Source organism: Corvus hawaiiensis, chromosome 3 (genome assembly GCF_020740725.1).
Source record: "Corvus hawaiiensis isolate bCorHaw1 chromosome 3, bCorHaw1.pri.cur, whole genome shotgun sequence".
NCBI classification, from domain to species: Eukaryota; Metazoa; Chordata; class Aves; order Passeriformes; family Corvidae; genus Corvus; species Corvus hawaiiensis.
The window spans coordinates 54098763-54116142 of record NC_063215.1 but is presented as its reverse complement, the minus strand read 5'-3'; the positions used below and the strand labels follow the sequence as shown (position 1 = coordinate 54116142).

The 17380-nt window shown below is 42.2% G+C and overlaps 1 protein-coding gene across 3 annotated transcripts in view; it reads right to left on the bottom strand.

Moving 5' to 3' along the window:
• Nucleotides 1-17380, bottom strand: part of NKAIN2 (sodium/potassium transporting ATPase interacting 2) — a 542224-nt gene that overhangs the window by 13529 nt on the left and 511315 nt on the right. For all 3 annotated transcript variants that reach the window (XR_007202130.1, XR_007202131.1, XM_048296515.1), the window contains exon 6: nucleotides 531-612. Coding sequence is in view for 1 of the 3 variants with exons in the window: in XM_048296515.1 (XP_048152472.1) it covers nucleotides 531-612 (82 nt within the window). In the remaining 2 variants the exon portion in view is untranslated. The remainder of the gene's footprint in view (nucleotides 1-530; nucleotides 613-17380) is intronic.

Sequence of the window (17380 nt, the reverse complement as noted above, 5' to 3'; positions counted from 1 at the left end):
GGTTAGGTAAAATACTGTCTTCTATTCAAACTAATTTTAAAAGCCGTATGTTGTTTGCTTTGGCATTTTTAAACGTGGAAACTGGAAATGAGGTACAGAGGTGGCTTGGTGAACAGATGCTCTGGTAAGACAAATGCTAAATGCATCCACTAAATTAGCAAGTTTACGAACTTTTGATAAAACTTAATAAAAATCCACTTTTTCGCAACCAAGACTTGTCATATCTGGACAGTGTTTTTTATGCACTGAATTGTCACTGTCTCTGAGTGAAACCTGCTTGAATGAAAATAGGGAAAAATCAGGTGAGAGCTGGATGCTGTTTGAACAACTGTGACACATGATATCTTGCCCTATGAAATCATTATAATTCAACACAAGAGTAATGTTGCTGCTTAAGTGTAGCTTGAATTCAGTCCATCAAAAAAGGCTTCTGCCTATTGTGAATTTTTAAGTCATGCCATCTTTCAGCTTAATGAACCTTTAATATCAGGCTGCCACTCTGCCCAATATCCTAGAAGTTAAGTACTTACATATACATGGGCTGTAGCTGTAAATGAGATGTCTTCTGTGGACCTTGATAGCCGTAAGAGTCAAATCCACCTATGAAATCAACTGAAAGGGGACAAATTGCTCACATTAGCAACATCCTTTTAGAACTGATAGGCACTATCATTAAGAACCACCCAGCACACAGATTATTTTTGACAGGTCCCCTAATAATCTGTTAAAATTAGACCAGCTAATTGGGAAGATACAGAAAAACAGTTAAAAAGTACGGAAAGGCAAAGTACCTTCTTTTTTTTTTCTTTACTTTTAAAATCAATTCAATTTTAAAACCACATAAAAACAGTAAAGGATTTATAACAGCCATCTGTCCACCAGGAATAAGCACACATCCCTCTTTTTCAAGTAGACCACCTCACTAATACAAAACAATATGCTACTCGGACATTACAAATGCTGAAAACCATTTATTTATTGGCATGAATGCATTGCTTCTGACTGTGATTACTGTGTCTGGCTTGCTGTCATGGCTCAGTAGAGGATGTAGAGGAGGGAGTACATTGATCCAACTCTGTCTGAGAGGCAGAAGTTTCTCTGATTCCCTGCTTTGACATTTGGGTTGAAATGCATGAACAGAGAGTTGGAACAATTTATCTGAGCTTCAGAGATGAAACTTCACAGATGTAAGGAAACCTGCATTTCTCTCAAGATGCTGAAGGTCTGCAGGAAGGTTGTAGGGTATTCCTGATGGCCTTCTCATGTTTGTTTTAAACAATTTCCAGGAAAATTCAATCTCATCTGAGACCAAAACCCTATTTCTCTGCTATAACACTTTCTTTGCACAGGTAAAAGGGTACCCTTTGCTGCCTTTGTCCCAGGAGACTTAACTATTGGCTTATAGGGGTTATTTGGGGGCAGTTCTTGTCCCTGAAATATTGTCTCTTACATCACAGAAGTGAACTTGACTTTACTTTGATAGAAAAGGGCCAAAGAGTTCAGGTATAGAAGTGCATTTTTCACACATCTGGGTACTGCTACTGACAGACTGGCTCTGTGTACATTAAAAGAAAAAAAAAAAAAAAAGGTTATAGACAACAATTTTTTGTGGCTCCAAAATGCAGTAACAGTCACAAACAAACAAAAAAAGTAAGTTTACATGGTTTGAGAACTTCCACAGTGGTTGGACTCCTTAACACTTGTATTTATAAGGTTGTTTTAGTACTAAGGTACCCCTCAATATGTGCCACACTTAGTCACACTTATCAATGCAGTTTCACCCATTCCAGACATGTTACAAAAAATTAAATTCTTGTACCCCTCTATCCACCATTTACTCTGCAAGCAAAGAGCCACCAAAACACTAAATTGGCTGGGTACAGTATGTCTCCATTACAACTGCACACATGCTGAATCTGTCATCAAGTCATTCTTTGCTGGCAAGAATGGCCCCTGCAGAAATAATTTAGTCAGCTCTGTGCACTGTGGCAGCATTATGTATACTCCTCTCCCAGAAAGATGTGTTACTGAATTAATCCCTGACATCTCTAATGAAGGAGGTTCTATAGCCTCTCTGCGTTGCTTTTCCCTGTGCCTAATTTCCCAATGTCTAATTTAAATGTAATTTCCTGCAAATTAACTACTTATCTACATTTTGGCCTGTTCTCTCTATGGATATGAAGAAAAATGAGCCATTTTTTTCTCTTATAGCTGCTTTTAAGCCTTTTAAAAAATTATTTCATGCTATCCATTGTTTTCAGGTTTAAGCAAACCTAGTTATTTCAAATTTTTCTCACAGCTCATGTTTTCCAAGCCTCTACATTTCAAAGCCTGAAGATCCTTCCTCAGTTTACTTATGCTTTTCTTACAGTGGAGTGCACAAATCAGGACTAACTGGGACAACTGCCATATAGTCTTCTGTGCATTACCTGAAATAACTCAGTAGGATTTGGAGTTTTGTATGTTTGGTTTGTTTTTTTCATCTTGTTTTTGTTGTTCTTGTTTTGTGTCATTTGGGTTTGGTTTTCAATTTCTTTTTTCAACAGCATCATAAAAATGCCTAATAATCAGATCTTTATTTTTGTGTTTTGACACTAAGTGTAGCCTAGCCAAGTAGTCCATATTTTATTTGAAGATGATTGATTCTTCCCCACAGGAGCTCTTTTGCACTTGCCTGTACTGAATTTCACCTTCTTGATTTCAAGCCACTTCTCAAGATTATTTTGACTTCTAATTGTATCTTCACAAGTGCTTGTACCCTTCCCAGTCTGGTTTAATCTTAGATTTTTACAAACGTTCTCTCTTCTATCCTCATTTTTCTTAACCAAAATAATGAAGAGAACTATTTCCCTAGCTGAGGTACCAGTGGGATCTCATCTGAAATGTCCCATCTGCTTTATAGCTACATTTCAAATGCAGATTGAAACAATTCTGCACTCAACCTATGCATCCGGACAGTACTTCCCTGCCCTTCTTACAAACCTTTTATAGTGTCAAAATCTTGCTAAAATCAAGATAAATACCGTGTGTTGCTTTCTACTTAATCACTGTCTGTAAGCATCAGAATACCTTTATCAAAATGTGATCATGTCTTTGGGGGCATACTAAATTTACAGGCACAGAATGAAGGATATTGTTTATTGAAGTGCTAGGCTGGGAGGAAACCTCCCCCTCTATTCAAATACAAAGATTGCAGAAGAAAGAATGGGCATATGTTTGCTGTGGGTATGGCTTGTTGTTTGCTTGCCCAGTTTTCTTTTCCTTTTGTTACTCTTGATCCCTGACAACACAAGTCAGAAAATACCTGTGTTGGATTGAGTATCTCACTGTTGTCAACCCATGTTGCTTTAGGGATATTGCCTATACTCATTTGTGCAGCTTAGCATTTCTTCTGTACTTTCCTAGAGCCTTCAAGCAATCTTTAAATCATTATTAGTAGGCTGTAGGCATAGACACTCTACTTTGCAGATGTGGGGCAAAAGGTCTTCAGGGTTGTTTTCAGAAAGCTAAACCAATGTGTTAAGAAAAAGATTTCTTTGAGCAAAATGATTTTGTGTGGGCACGAGGGAAAGATGTGCGCTGAATGTCTCTTCGTGCATTGTGGCTTTGCCCTGTTGCACAGAGCAAGGACAGAGTGTTAACAAGCCAGATTGTCAAGTGACAAACAAAGCAAGGTTGTAGAGACATTTCTGTGTTCAGCTCACTGTAGAAGTTCCCGTGTGTATAACCAAATGATGGCAGGGCAGAGATTACTACCATGGCCTCACTATAGACCAACAATGGCTTCTTACAGGCAACAACAAGCTTCGTAAGGGAGGTGAAGGGAGGTAATAGAAAGTGAACTCCAGTACAAAAGGATTTCATCAATTTCTTTGTAGCAAGGTTTCTTCATGGCGGCTGCTTCTCAGCACTGCAAGCCCTGTGGTGTCTGGACTATGCTAAAATCTCCCTGTGGACTCTGAACCAGTTTCTTGAAGCATGCACCAGGCTGCCCTTTCTGCAGGCATTTTGTCCTGGCTGTGCCTTAAAGGTCACTGAAAGTGTCATACAACTGATACGTTCCTGGCAGCCATAACATCATGTGTTGGGTTGACCCTGAGTTGATGGACAGTCTTTAAGACCAATTACGCTTCTCACAATTTACATATTTAAACCGCACGGAAAGGCGGGACTTCCCCTTTTTGGTCGGAGCTCGCCTGCTGGAAGGTGGGGGGGCTCCGAGCCTCCCGGCCCCGCTGGGCCGGGGCCACTGCCCCTTTCCCCCTTTCCCATCGCTGCGGCACGGACCCTGGGTCACTGAGGGGGACTGTCCCAGAGCCGCAGGCAGCTAAAACCAGCCATGGACTGCTCACAGCTAAACCCATCCAGCGCGGCTTCTGGGGACAGGCGGGTCCCTCTCCTCTCCATGCGGAGCCGGCGGAGCCAGCGGGAGCCGGCAGAGCCTCCTGTCTGCAGCCAGCACACTCCGTGCTGAACTGAAGAGGACACCACGCAGCCAGCAGCACAGAGGGAGCGAGGCTTTCCCCACCGTAAAGCCCGAACAAGAACACCCTTCAACATGGCGGCGTCAGAGTCAGAGAGAAAGAGAAGTGAGTCCCGTGGGACGGAGCTGAGCATGGCGACAGGAGAAAAGAGGGCGGTGCCGCGATTCTGGCGCGCAGCTTAAAAGAAACCTTCTTGCATGCCGTGGTAAGAAACTAATACCACAAACTGTTTGTCTCTTTAATCCATTTGAAGAACATGGGGGGGAGGGGGGTGGAGAATCAACGTGTGCCTATGAAGTTTGTGAAGAGTGCCTATGCCAGGCTATATAGAAGTAGTAAGAGGCTGTTAGAGACTTGTGGCGAAGAAAAGCCTCTGTGTGCAGGCCAAAATAACTTATCCTTAAAAAGATGAATAACCCCATGTGATGGCCCATGTTCTGTAGTGTGAAAGAACTGTGAAATTCTTCATGGGAGAGATGTTCTACCCATAGCAGACTGTTTGTTTCCGGGCGGGTCTGCTATTGGTGGCAGTTTGGGAACCACGTGCAACTGGAGGAAAACCCTTTTTTCCTTAAGCATAAGAGAGAGACTTTTCAGGAACTGCAACACTGACTAACATCCCATGTTCTGTTATCCCTTGTGTGAGCTGGGTAAAAGGAGAGAAGTGCTGGAAAGAGGGGGGGGGGTGGAATTTACTTTAATTTTGTTTTGTTGTTTTCTCTTTACTTTTAATTCTGTTAGTAATAAAGCTCTTTCATTGTACTGCAACTGTTTAAGGTTTGTGCCTGCTTTGCTTTTCTCCTAATTCTTATCTCACAGAAGGAAAATAAGTAAATAATGAATATTTTGAATCAAAACCACTACATTTAATTGGTGTTTCCGCCCGGTTTCAAACTCAACCCGCTACACATCAGATGAATAAAACAAGGCTCATTAGCTGAATCAGTACAGAGGCTTCCATCCTTAGCCTCACACATCAAACACTTTTTTGACCATTCTGTTTTACATTCATCTTACATGTCACTGTTATCACAAGTGGCTCATATCATGTTTCACTTTAGTAAACATACATGTGAACATATAAACAAACAGAATCCCATTCCTTTTGTGGTGAGTTGACCCTGGATGAACATCTGTTGCCCACCAAAGCCACTCTGTTGCTCCCCTCCTCAGCTGAACAGGAGAGAGAAAATATAACAAAATGTTCATGGGTCCAGATAGACACAGGGAGAGATCATTCAGCAATTACCATCACAGGAAAAATAGCTTTGAATTATTACCAAAGAAGAACAGTATAATGAGAATAGAACCAAATATTAAACCTTTGTCCCAGGTGTAACTTAACTCCTGATTCTCTGCTTCCTCCACCCCAGTGACATAAGGGAATGAGGAATGGGTGTTGTGGTCAGTTCATCACACTTCTCTGCTGCTCCTTCCTCCTCAGGGGGAGGACTCCTCACATGTTTCCTCTGCTCCAGTGTGGGGTCCCTCTTATGGGAGACAGTCCTCCGTAAACTTCTCCAATCTGAATCCTTCCCACGGGCTACAATTCTTCATGAGCTGCTCCAGTGGGTCCCTTCCTTGGGCCGCAGTCCTTCAGGAACAGCCTGCTCCAGCGGGTGTCCCCCACGGGGTCACAAGTCCTGCCAGCAAACCTGCTCTGGTGTGGGCTCCTCTCTCCATGGGTCCACAGATCCTGCCAGGAGCCTGTTCCAGCACAGGCTGACAGAGGGGCAGGGCCTCCTTTGGGCACCCACCTGCTCTGCCGTGGGTCCTCCAGGGGCTGCTGGTGGATCTCTGCTCCCCCATGGACCTCCATGGGCTGCAGGGGCACAGCTGCCTCACCATGGTCTGCACCAGGGCCTGCAGGGGAATCTCTGCTCTGGTGCATGGAGCACCTCCTCCTCCTTCTTTGCTGACCTTGGTGTCTGCAGAGTTGCTCTCAGTCATTCCTCTCTCACAGTTGCAGTTGCACAGTAACCTTTTCCCCTTCTTAAATCTGTTATCCCAGAGGCACTACCACCATAGCTGATGGGCTCAGCCTCTGAGGGCAGTGGGTCCATCTTGGAGCTGTCTGGCATTGGCTTCATCGGACACAGGAGAATCTTCTAGCAGCTCCTCACAGAAGCCACCCCTGTAGCCCCTTCAAAACCTGGCCATGCAAAGGCACCTTTGAAATATTTTATCCTGAAATTTTTATTTTCCTAGCTGGACTTGAATAGGATAATAGCAGTACTACTTATCTGTAAAATGTGTTATAAAAAATTCATATTATTTTCTTCTTTTGCCTGGGCTAAGGGTCTTGTCAGACATATGACTGTTGTTACAAGTGTAACACAGACAGGACATATGGCTCAAAATAGGGACATATTTTTTATCAATAAGCACCCACAGGGATGCAAAATTTCAGCCTCTGCTCATGGTCAGAGTACCCACTGTTTCTGGTGTACATCAGGACAGGATAAGAGGCATAAATGGATTTCTCATTTTTCATTTCTGGAAGTCTGAGGTACATAGAAGAACCATTAAAATGTGATGCACAAAAAAAGACCCCATTATCATGGATTTGATATGGAAGAAATTTCTTTTTAGAAAGTTCACAGTGAGAAAAATTAAAGCTGTTGAAATCAACAGATGGACAAAGAGAAAGGATTGAGTATGGAAAAAAACCAACATCTTCCTGTAGAAAGCAAAAAGAAAGATTCTTAAAAGAAACCAGAAAACTAGACACTATTCTACTTATAGAAATTTTTCTCTGTAAGATATAAATACAGAAGCACAAAGATTCAGGTCCTCTAATAAATATGTTGATAACTCCAGTGACTTCTATGAAGGAATGGTAGTTTACATTAGCTTAGGATCCAACCCAAAGAATTGCTTAGGGCATATGTTTATAGAAATGTGACTGACACTATGAATTTCCTTACATTTTAGTAGGCATGCAAAAATCAATGCAGACTAGATATGAAAAGATACAGAGTTTAGGAATGGGGAAGGGGATGAATTGCTTTATCTGCAAACAAAATGAAAGATTGGAAAATTCCCAATTGGCCAACCTGGAACTTGCAGTATGGATGACAACCTGACTGGTTTCAAACCCTCTTCTTTGTTAATTTGCTACTACTGTTTGTTTTGCTGATTATCTCATCCCTAACCTTGATGCACGAGGATCTGCCTCTCACTGTGGTGAATCTACTGCCAGCACTCAACCCTGTCTTCATCATCACATCCATTTCCTGCCCGTGGCTCCTTCTTTAAAAGTGAAAATGCCTTTGGTAGTAATTCTGTATTAAGGGTGACTTCTCTACTGACTCCTCTCTTTTCTTTCACTTCATCTCCCGTATGAAGTAGTTTGTCTCCTCCAGTTCTATTAGTTCTATCCCAGAGACACCCAACCATCTCCTCATTTGCTTCACTGCCCCCATCTTCAGTCACTGCTCTGCACATAACTGTTCAATTTTTTGTGCAAACAAAATGATAAAGTAGCACTCCTTTCTTCAGCTTGACAGCCTTTTTCACTCCTTTTTCACATACTATTTGTTTCCCCTTCTCTCTTACTACAGTCACAAGAATTTTGTTCCATAAAACTTCTGCTTGTCCCAGTGACACACTCTTGATCTCTCTCTCTTTTTTTTTTTTTTTGCATTTCCTTCCCAATAAAAATACATGCAAATTCTTTTTATAAAAATAATTTAAAAATTGACTCCATCCTTATCCCTGCTTGTCCCAGCCTTCCCCCTCCAACCCCTCTCAATGATTTCAGGCAGTTTCTGGAGCTACTTTTCTCCTCTTCTTTAGGAATTTTTCTTCCATCTTGTATTCTGTCCTTTGCATGCAGCTGGAACTGCAGTCCGATCACCTCTTCTCATTCAAATTTAGGCCCATAGAGTCCTCTCTGTGGCCATCCAGCCACCTTTCATGCATTTGCTGCTCTCTTTTTCCAGAAACTTGCCTTGCTGGGCTCCTTTGTCTCTTCTGCTTGTGCTCACCTTCCTCCTGTCATCATTCATCTCCTTTCTTTGAGGTTCTCTTTCCGTCATGCTCCTGGAGTCCAGTGAGCAGTAACCTCTGCATTTTACTTTTCTCCCACTCCTGGTCTGGCTAATTGCACTCACAAACACAAATTCTGCTGTCATCAGCTCTCTGAGGTGTCACAGATTACCTGGCTCAGGCTCACTCTGCTCCTCCTATACAAATTTAAATCCGAGCTTCTCTCTGTGATATTTACTCATGGATAATTAAACATCAGTTCCAGTTCTGCCTGGCTAAAACCAGAACTCTCAGCTGCTCCTCCCTAACCTTCTCTGCTGTCTCTCAGAATGAACTTGTGTCCTCAAGTCTGTCTTATACTTGAGGATATAAGTTTGATGTCAACTTTGTTGTGGGCTGTGCAGGATTTAATTTCTGAAGATTATTTTTGCATGAGTGAAGAAGAAGACTCTTCTGCCTGTTGACACAGCTGTAACATTTACTCAGGGCTCCCAGCGTTAGACATGACAATTGTTCCTTTTTTATTCTTGAACTCACCAAATGTGGAGTTAAGCTGCAGGACTCACCTTTTTGTTTAGGTTACTCTTCTCTGCATCCTTCTACTGATTTAACCTTCTATATTACATCTAGTATGAACTAAATTTTCTTACATTTAAAACCTTTTGTAGAGACTTGACATCAATCTCTCCTCCTTTCAGGGCTAAAAGCTAAATTCTGCTCTCATGCCACCAGCTTGACCTCCATGCCTGTCAGATTTCCAAACTCGTCTCTCCTTGTGAGAATGTCTTTACAAACAGTTCTCTCGTTCTTTTCCCTAAAATTCTTCTTTGCTCTGTTGACAATAATTAGGTTGCCTGTGCCCTTACACTCCTGTCTACTTCAATGAATAATATTTGCTCATAGTTTCTTTGTGCTCACTTTCTGCCTGTACCCATCAGTTGCCTGTTGTCTAACATGCAAATTGCTAGCTCCAAGAAATTGGTCTGGTGTTCACATTTGTACAGTGCTTGGCATTATGGTAGTCCTTAAATATATTCATGAACCTAAGGCACTAAAATAATACAAAAAAATTAGAATTACCCATGACAAAGATGATACCTTTTAAAAGAAAAGAGCTAATGACCAGGGAAGTGTATGTGCATGTGCTCATGGATGCTCCTTGTATGTACATGCCATGACTGGACATATTTCCTGTGTGGTATAGCAGAGAGACAACACATGGTGTTCGTATGCTACACCTGACCTGTGAGGTCTTAAATTTATATGAACTCTCTCCAGAGGCCAAAGACTTGGTTCCCTGTAGTCAGGCTTTTGAAGTGCTGGAATTAAGCTTCACTGCCACAGCAAGGCACTTCACTGCAGGTGTAGCTGGAAGGAAGGAGAAATGGCAAACAAACTACAGCTAATAACATCACTGAAAGCACTGCTGGTACAGAAGTGAGTCTGTGAGGCAAGAGAGAGCTGTGCACAAATAGTGGTAGCTAAAAACAGGCCAGATTGAGAAAAAACAAATAAATGGAAGGCAGTAAAATTAAGTTTGATTTTAAGGATTTTGGAAATGACATATGGGGCAAAACGATAAAAGAACATATGGGGACACCTTTGCTCTTGCAGCTTTGCCAGTATCCTGCTACCCAGCTCTCTGTTTGGTGAAGACACGTCCAAATAATTCAGTTCTGCTGCCTTTTTATGCTGTGAGCATGGCCTGGTGGCTGTTCCACAATATAGCACACAGGAGGAGGTTTGCTTGAATATGATCTCCATAAAGTTTGTTTACAATGCTAATCAAACATTATTGGTCTTTGTGCTGAGTACACAGTGATTTAGGCTCTCAAACCACAACACAGCCAAACACCAGGGAAGCATGGGGAAGGAGACATCTGCCAGCACATGAGGCTGTGCCCTTTGTGCTGTCACAGGAGGATGCAGAAATGGCATAAGGACTTGGACATGAGGTCCAGTTCTTGCAGTGCAATGAGCAGCATTTCTGCCAAACAGCCAGTAATGAAGGACCTGTGAGTGCTCTCAGCTCAGCCATTTGCAAGGTGAATATAAAATCTCAGATTTTAAGCTGTAACCTCATGGCTTTTTTGAGCTCTACAATGGCCACTGGAGCTGCAAAGGGAAACCCTTACATAAATTTTGATGGAGCTTCTCAGCTCAGATTATGCCCCACTGCCAGTATTTTCATGCTGTTTACTTGTATAATAATCAAAATTACTCAGTAATTTTTTGCTTCACAGGGTCTTGTCCTCCACTTTCTTCTCTTATTGTGTTTCTTGTTGGTATAAGGCAGCATCTTCTTCTGTCTCTGTTTCTGCTGATCTCCTGGCTGAGTCTTTGATCAGCCCTTCTGAGAAGATATAGGACTGGGAAGGCACTCAGGTTTGTGAAGTCTAATAAACATCACCTGGTGTTTCTGCCCTCACAGAAATATGGGCAAGGATTTCTGCCTGTTGCTCTCTATAATTAGGACCAAGCAGGCATGCAGATACTGCATTCCAGGTGAATCCAGCTCATGGTTGTACCCAGCAGAAAATACCAAGGTAAATGGTACTGTGGGTCCAGAAATTAGACAAGTCACAATTTGTCTTGGATCCTGAGGTGGAGAAGGTATCTGGTCAGTAGCGGACCCTTGGAGCATGACATAAGGAATACCATGCTCTGGAGCAAGGCCTCTGCAAGGCAGGGCTAGCCAACAGTGGGAACCACGTTGAGAGGATGGGAATCAAGGTCCTTGCTGAGCAGAAAGGAGCCAGGATGAAAGCAGCCAGGAATAACCAAGCAAGGGCTGGGAGGCATGAGCAAGTCTTCAGTAGTTGAAGGCAGGAACTGGGACCAGGGATAAAGCAGGCAGGAACAAGGACCAGAGGCCAGGAGGAAACAGCTGGAGCATAGCTGCAGTGATGAGAAATACTGGAATGAAATGGCCAGCACTCCTTTTTATACCTGACAAATATACAGCAAGCCACCTGTCAGCCTGTGCACCTGGAAATAGGGTTGCTGCCTGACCTCTGCAAGGCTTTGCAAGGTTTGTCTCCAAACTTGCAAAGAGGCTTGTCTGATGCTCAGTAAAGAAAAGCCCGTAAAAGACCTTCGCTCAGCTAAGAGAACAAGAGAACAGTAACAAGGTAAGAGAACAATAATAGTCTGAACAATATATAATTTTTCTAAACTGGACAGACCTGAACATTGCTGGATAATAGCCATTTGCTTTCAAATTTTCATCCCAAGTGCTGAGCAAAAAAATACAGCCCTGCAATATAGTTTTTGACTGACAAATTATTCTAAGAATTAAATGTGTGGTAGACTGAATTATTGTAGAAGTTATCAAATGAGTCATTAGGAAAAATTGTTCTTAGCCAGAACACTTCTAGGGGCAAGCAATAAAGAGAAGAAAAAGAAAAAAAGGAGGAAAAAGAAAATGCCTGGGGCAGTGGCCTCCAAGTGTGACTGCCACACTAATAAATTAGAAAAAGAGTCATTAGTAGGTGCAACAAAGTGGAGAATTAAGGCCCAAATCTATGAAAGTTAACAATCCAAAGCTAATGAAGATCTATCTAGATATTTGAAAGGAAAAGTAATAAGGAAAACTTTAACAGGAGTCATGCTGATAAAAATAATTTAGTACAAAGCTATGTTTATGGCATGGAGGAAACTGCAAGGAGCTCACACTGACTATCTCAGCAGGAAGGACACTAAGGCTGTGGGCAGGTGTCCTTCTCAGGGCCACTGGAAATAATTAGTCTGGTCCACCTGCAGCAGCTCGTCACCATTCCTCTCGAAGACTCTGCTATCTGTCAGCCTGGAGTGAGCTTGGATGGCCAGAACCTGCCATGCTCCACCAACCCATTTTGGCTGAAACCCTAAGGAGCAGCCAGCTGCCCTTGAAGGGTGGAACACCAGGGTGGGGAAGGGGGCCGGCAGCCCCACGTGGCCACCTGCAGGCTGTTCCTCTGTGGGATCCAAGCTGCCTCTCCTTTGGGGGATGAAGGAGGAGATGCTCCCCATTGGAGGACCTCCTTTCAAAGCCATCCCTCCATGTTCAGTGCAAAGTAGCAGGAAAGGACTGATGTTGAAATGGAATCTTTCACCAGCACCAGAACAAAACATTCCTGAAAGTATTTTCATGCAATTTTCAGCTTGTGGGGAGTTTCAGATTTTGCTATTTTTTTTCTGATTTTGAATATGAGCTTTGTCTATTTTTCAATGTCAAAACATTTCCATGTCCAGGAAAACCACGCCCTATTCAGCTACATCAACAACCTGACCATCTCTTCAAATGATCTGTAGCTTTTTTTTGTCAGAACCATGAGTAGTTACTACCTCATGTCTGCTACTGGCTTGACACAACTGCCTGGGACATTGTTTCATGGTCTGAATGCCTTTGTGTTCCTCTCCTGAAACAAATAATTCGTGACGAGTAATATTTTCATGATGGTTCGGTATGAAACATATCTTTCTTCAAAAAACCAGATGTTAGTGGTTCATTCCTTTTTGACATGTGCAGATCTTTTTCAACACTTATGCAATGTCATTCTTGAAGAGATACAAATTGTGTAGTCTATAGTTAAAAAAAGTTATGTAAGGTAAGTATATTTCCCTGGCTGTTACAATGCATTGATTTTATTAAGCAGTATTGATTTGTGATGAGCTGCTGGAAAGGAAATGTTACCTCCTTCAAGCTTTACATTATATTATTTAGACATTTTTAAACTTGGGCCTGACAATCCCCACCGGAGGTGGTGATGGATGCAAGGGGAGTGGCAGGGAAGACAAGTGAGGGAGAAAAGAAATTAGCATAGATGAAGCCAGCAATGCCACCATTTTCCCTTGTGTGATTTTATTTATATATTTGTCTCACACCACAAGCCTGTCTCCTAGGGATACCTTGAACATCAGCTTCATTAGTTACGAAGGCAGCAATCCATAACCAATTTTCTTTTCATGTCAAGCTTGTTCATGTATAAACCCAGCCTTTTTGTTGGAAACATTTGCAATTAATCCCACAAACAAAGAAAATGCAAATCATACAGTCTACCCTAAGCAACCCTTCTGACTCAAGGCCCTGACCACCATCTATTATACACTAAAATGAATTGAAATTCCCACTTTGAGTCTAACCTAATTTTCTAGTGATAATAGGCATGGATTCCCAGAAGCATTCTATGCACCTAGATAGTAACATCCTAATTTCCCTTCCTGGTAAATGTTTTAAATAAGATTTTAGCACCAAAGGAAATTAACCTTTAAATTAATTGTAATTATAAAATGCCATCACTGATTTTGTCTTCAGACTAATTACTTGCTATTATTTAAACAAACTGCACCTCCTCAGAGCTTTTAAGTTTGTTTCTCTTTGCAGTGCTGTGCCAAATGATCACAGAGCAGGCTGTGTAATATCTGCCAAGCCCTCTGACACCTTGGACTGCTTAGGTCCATTTGCATCTCAAATGCAGCTGGTTTCACTTGTCTTATCTTCCTGCCATAAACTTGTTCCCCTGTGCTTCAGCCTCTCACTCTGCAGCTCACACATTTTCAGCCTGTGCCTTGGAAGCAGCGAGCACACCTTAGGGGATGAAGATTGCCTGTGCTCTGTGCCGAGGAGAATAAGATGCTCAACACCAGCCTTCTGCTCTGTGAGGGGCCCCCTCCAGGACAGGACATGACTGGAAATAATAACACAGGAACCAGCTATTGATTTGTGTGAAAGATTGATGCTGTACAGGCATCTCAGGGAATTTCCTAAATGTTCCTGGTGGCACAGTGGCTCTCCAAGGCAGCTCTCCTTAGGATGACAAACATGAAGTAGCACCATGGGATTTCAAAGGCTTCTCTTCCTCCACACTTCTATCAGCATCCTGACAGTCAAAAGCATCCCATTTTCCTCCCCCTGGTTTACTTCATGTAGCAGTCACCACACTAAATGAAACAAGTAAGTGGAAAAAGCTTCTAATTGAGCTGCAGGCTGTAAATTGGAGAGCGCAGCTGAGCAAAAACAAGCTGAAGCTTCAAATCTGTAGCGTGTTCATTGCATTCCCATTCACAATGACCTGTTCAACAGTTTGGAGAACAACTGTGTTTTGAATATTGTCTTTTTTTTGTTCCTATTATAATTTGTTGCTGTGCTGCCACTGCAGACAGCCTAGGCTGTCCCTAGCCCTAACCAAACAAGTTAGACCAGTGATTCACTCTGCTGTGAGAGAGATGTTTGCCACAGGGCAGATTGCTCTTTGGAGTTACATCCCTGCCTCCACTAACTGTGGTGGAAATCTTGATTGTTAGTTTAAGCTGCAGGCCTACTTACATGTGGCTGTAGGAGTGTGAGATGGATGCCACCTGTGACAGCATGGAAAAGGTGAAGATGGAATCACTGGTGTTCTCCAGAGAAAGACTCAGGACACGCTACACAAATGGTAGGTGCAAAGCTAACAAAGTGTATAGCTGAGGTATTGATCTCCTTTTCTCAGGAGGCTGTTTTATAAAACCTTTCTTGGTTCACACATAGCTGGACACTTTCAGGAAGAAAAGACCACTGTGGGAAACTAAATACAGCAAGACCTCCTGTGGTTAAGGAAGTCCATGAACAGCAAATTACTGTCAAGAATTTCTGGGAACCACAAACTTGGGATGGGAAACAAAGAAGCAGAATTAATACTCGAATGTTTGCTACCAGTTTCTCTTTCTCTTTGTTTTAGAGACGTTTTAAGCAGGAATGGAAGCTGAGGTATTATTTCTCTGTAATGTCTCGCTAAGCAGATTGTGAAAAGCATTTGGCACAGAAATAAAGCGATACCTGAGCATATTCTGCACTTCAATAGTGCCTTTCATCCCAGAAGCTCAGAGTTATGAAGCAACATGCCTGTGGGTTTGTCCCCTGTCATTATTTCTCATTTTAAATATGGGAAATAGAAGTATGGAGAGGTTAAATAACCTGCCCAAAGGTGAAAGGCTGCCTGTGACAGAGATAAAACAAAGTTTTTTTTCTATCTATTCCATATGCGTGTCAAAATTTCACATCTCTCACATAAAATGAATTTAATATTGTCTTTTAAAAGAAAATCTTTGTCATCACCTTTGTATTTCCCAGGTCAGGCCTAGGATCCCAGAAAAGATTATTGTTTAGCACCAAGTTTATTGGCACATTACTGCACATAATACTGTATTACTCACGAGAAGATATTTCCTGTCTGGGGTACTGTCTTCCTGAACCTTTTCAGTAATTCAAATGGGATCTTGAATTCAAATTTTTATTGGAGGGGGAGGAGTGAAATAATTTTAAAGGGTTATATAGAGCTTTACTTCTGTGCCAGACATCCCCAATAGCAAGGTTCCAGGGAATATGCAGCAAAAATCTGGATACAGTTGCAATTTCTTTTGCTTTGCAGTTTAACTGGAAACAATGCCAGAAGAAAAGAAGAGAGTGTATGTGCAAGTCAGATCCCTGCTAGCATTAGATGGTGCAAAGGTTGTACCTCACGGTACTCAAAGGAACAGTCAGAGAGGCTGTATTTGTTCCCTGATTGCTTTGCCATTGTGTAATAGTAGGTAAAGCTATTTCTGCTCCCTCTCTGGGTCAGCAAGAGAGGGTTCTAGGTTAGGATTTTACTGTGGGACACAGACTAGAGATTTTCTCTTAGCTGGACTTCATTCCCAGTCAAAACTGTCGCTCTAATAACAAACCAGTCTCCTTACCCTCAACAGAACCTACAAGGTGAGTGCAGAATTCCCGTTTCAGTAACCCAGGTTTCCTTCTTAATTGCTTGGAGACAAAAAGCCCTGGGAGGATGCTGTTTGACTGCTTACATTCCAGTATTTTCCACAAAATGTCTATATAGTTAATAAAGTGTTCAAAAATACACTGAATTTTCTTTAAGGCAGTAGCAGCTTATAGCAGGGAGCCAAATTGCTAGTGAGCAAATGCACATTAAATGAACATTTTGATGTTATTAAAAATAATGTGCAGCCTTTGAAAAATGCAGGCCTAATATGATTTTGGAAGACAAATGAGGAGCTCCAATAAGTTCACAGCCATTGAATGCCTCCAAGTAATGGCTGTTGCTGACATTTTCATGTTTTATTTTTAATTGCTGCAGCTAATAATGCTAATGAGGTAAGAATGGCAATGGCTTAGGCATTCCAATGGCAGTGGTGAAGAGGAGGGCGTGGAGTTGGCAACAGCGCTGCTGGCCACCCATCCTCCCTCATCGTTCCCAGAAAAAGACTTGAGGCACTCCGACCCTCAGAGCTCCTCCTTCTTATACAGCCATAGGGAAAATGATGCAGAATGAGCATTTGGGAGTGGGAAACCTCCACTGAGAGAAGCAGCCATGGAAAAGCCACTCTTGTCTGCCCCTTGGACATGGGTGCCGCAGTTTGACTCTGATGCACCCAGTGTTAGAGCACTTCTGGGACTGTAGCAGGAGGGAAAGCAACTTCCTCTTTAATCCTCGGTGCAGAATTAACCCAAAGCAGATTGTTCTCATGAAAGGTACCACAGACTTGCGCTTCGATTTAGGGGGCCTGCAGCTGGATTTATTTGGTGTGTGAGTAATTAAAACCTCTAGACTTGCTGATTCAGTCCTAGTTATGACCATGATTTGATCACTGTATTGTTCCATTCCTAATCCTTTAGTGAGGTTAGAGCAGGTTAATCTTAGTGAAATGTTTGCTTTAATTCTACCCTAGCTCATTTGTTCTCTTAATAAAATCTGCATAAAGAATGGAGAAATAGTAATTCTTTCAGCTTGTTCCAATTACTCTGAGAGCAAAGCTAATTCAGCTGAAGCAGCTTAAGAGCAACTTGACTGTGTTTCTACAGCTGAGGCTCTGCACCAGCAGAAGATGAGACACCTTCTATACTCCAGAGCAGTGTCAATATCTTCCTCTGTTTAAAATCTGGAACA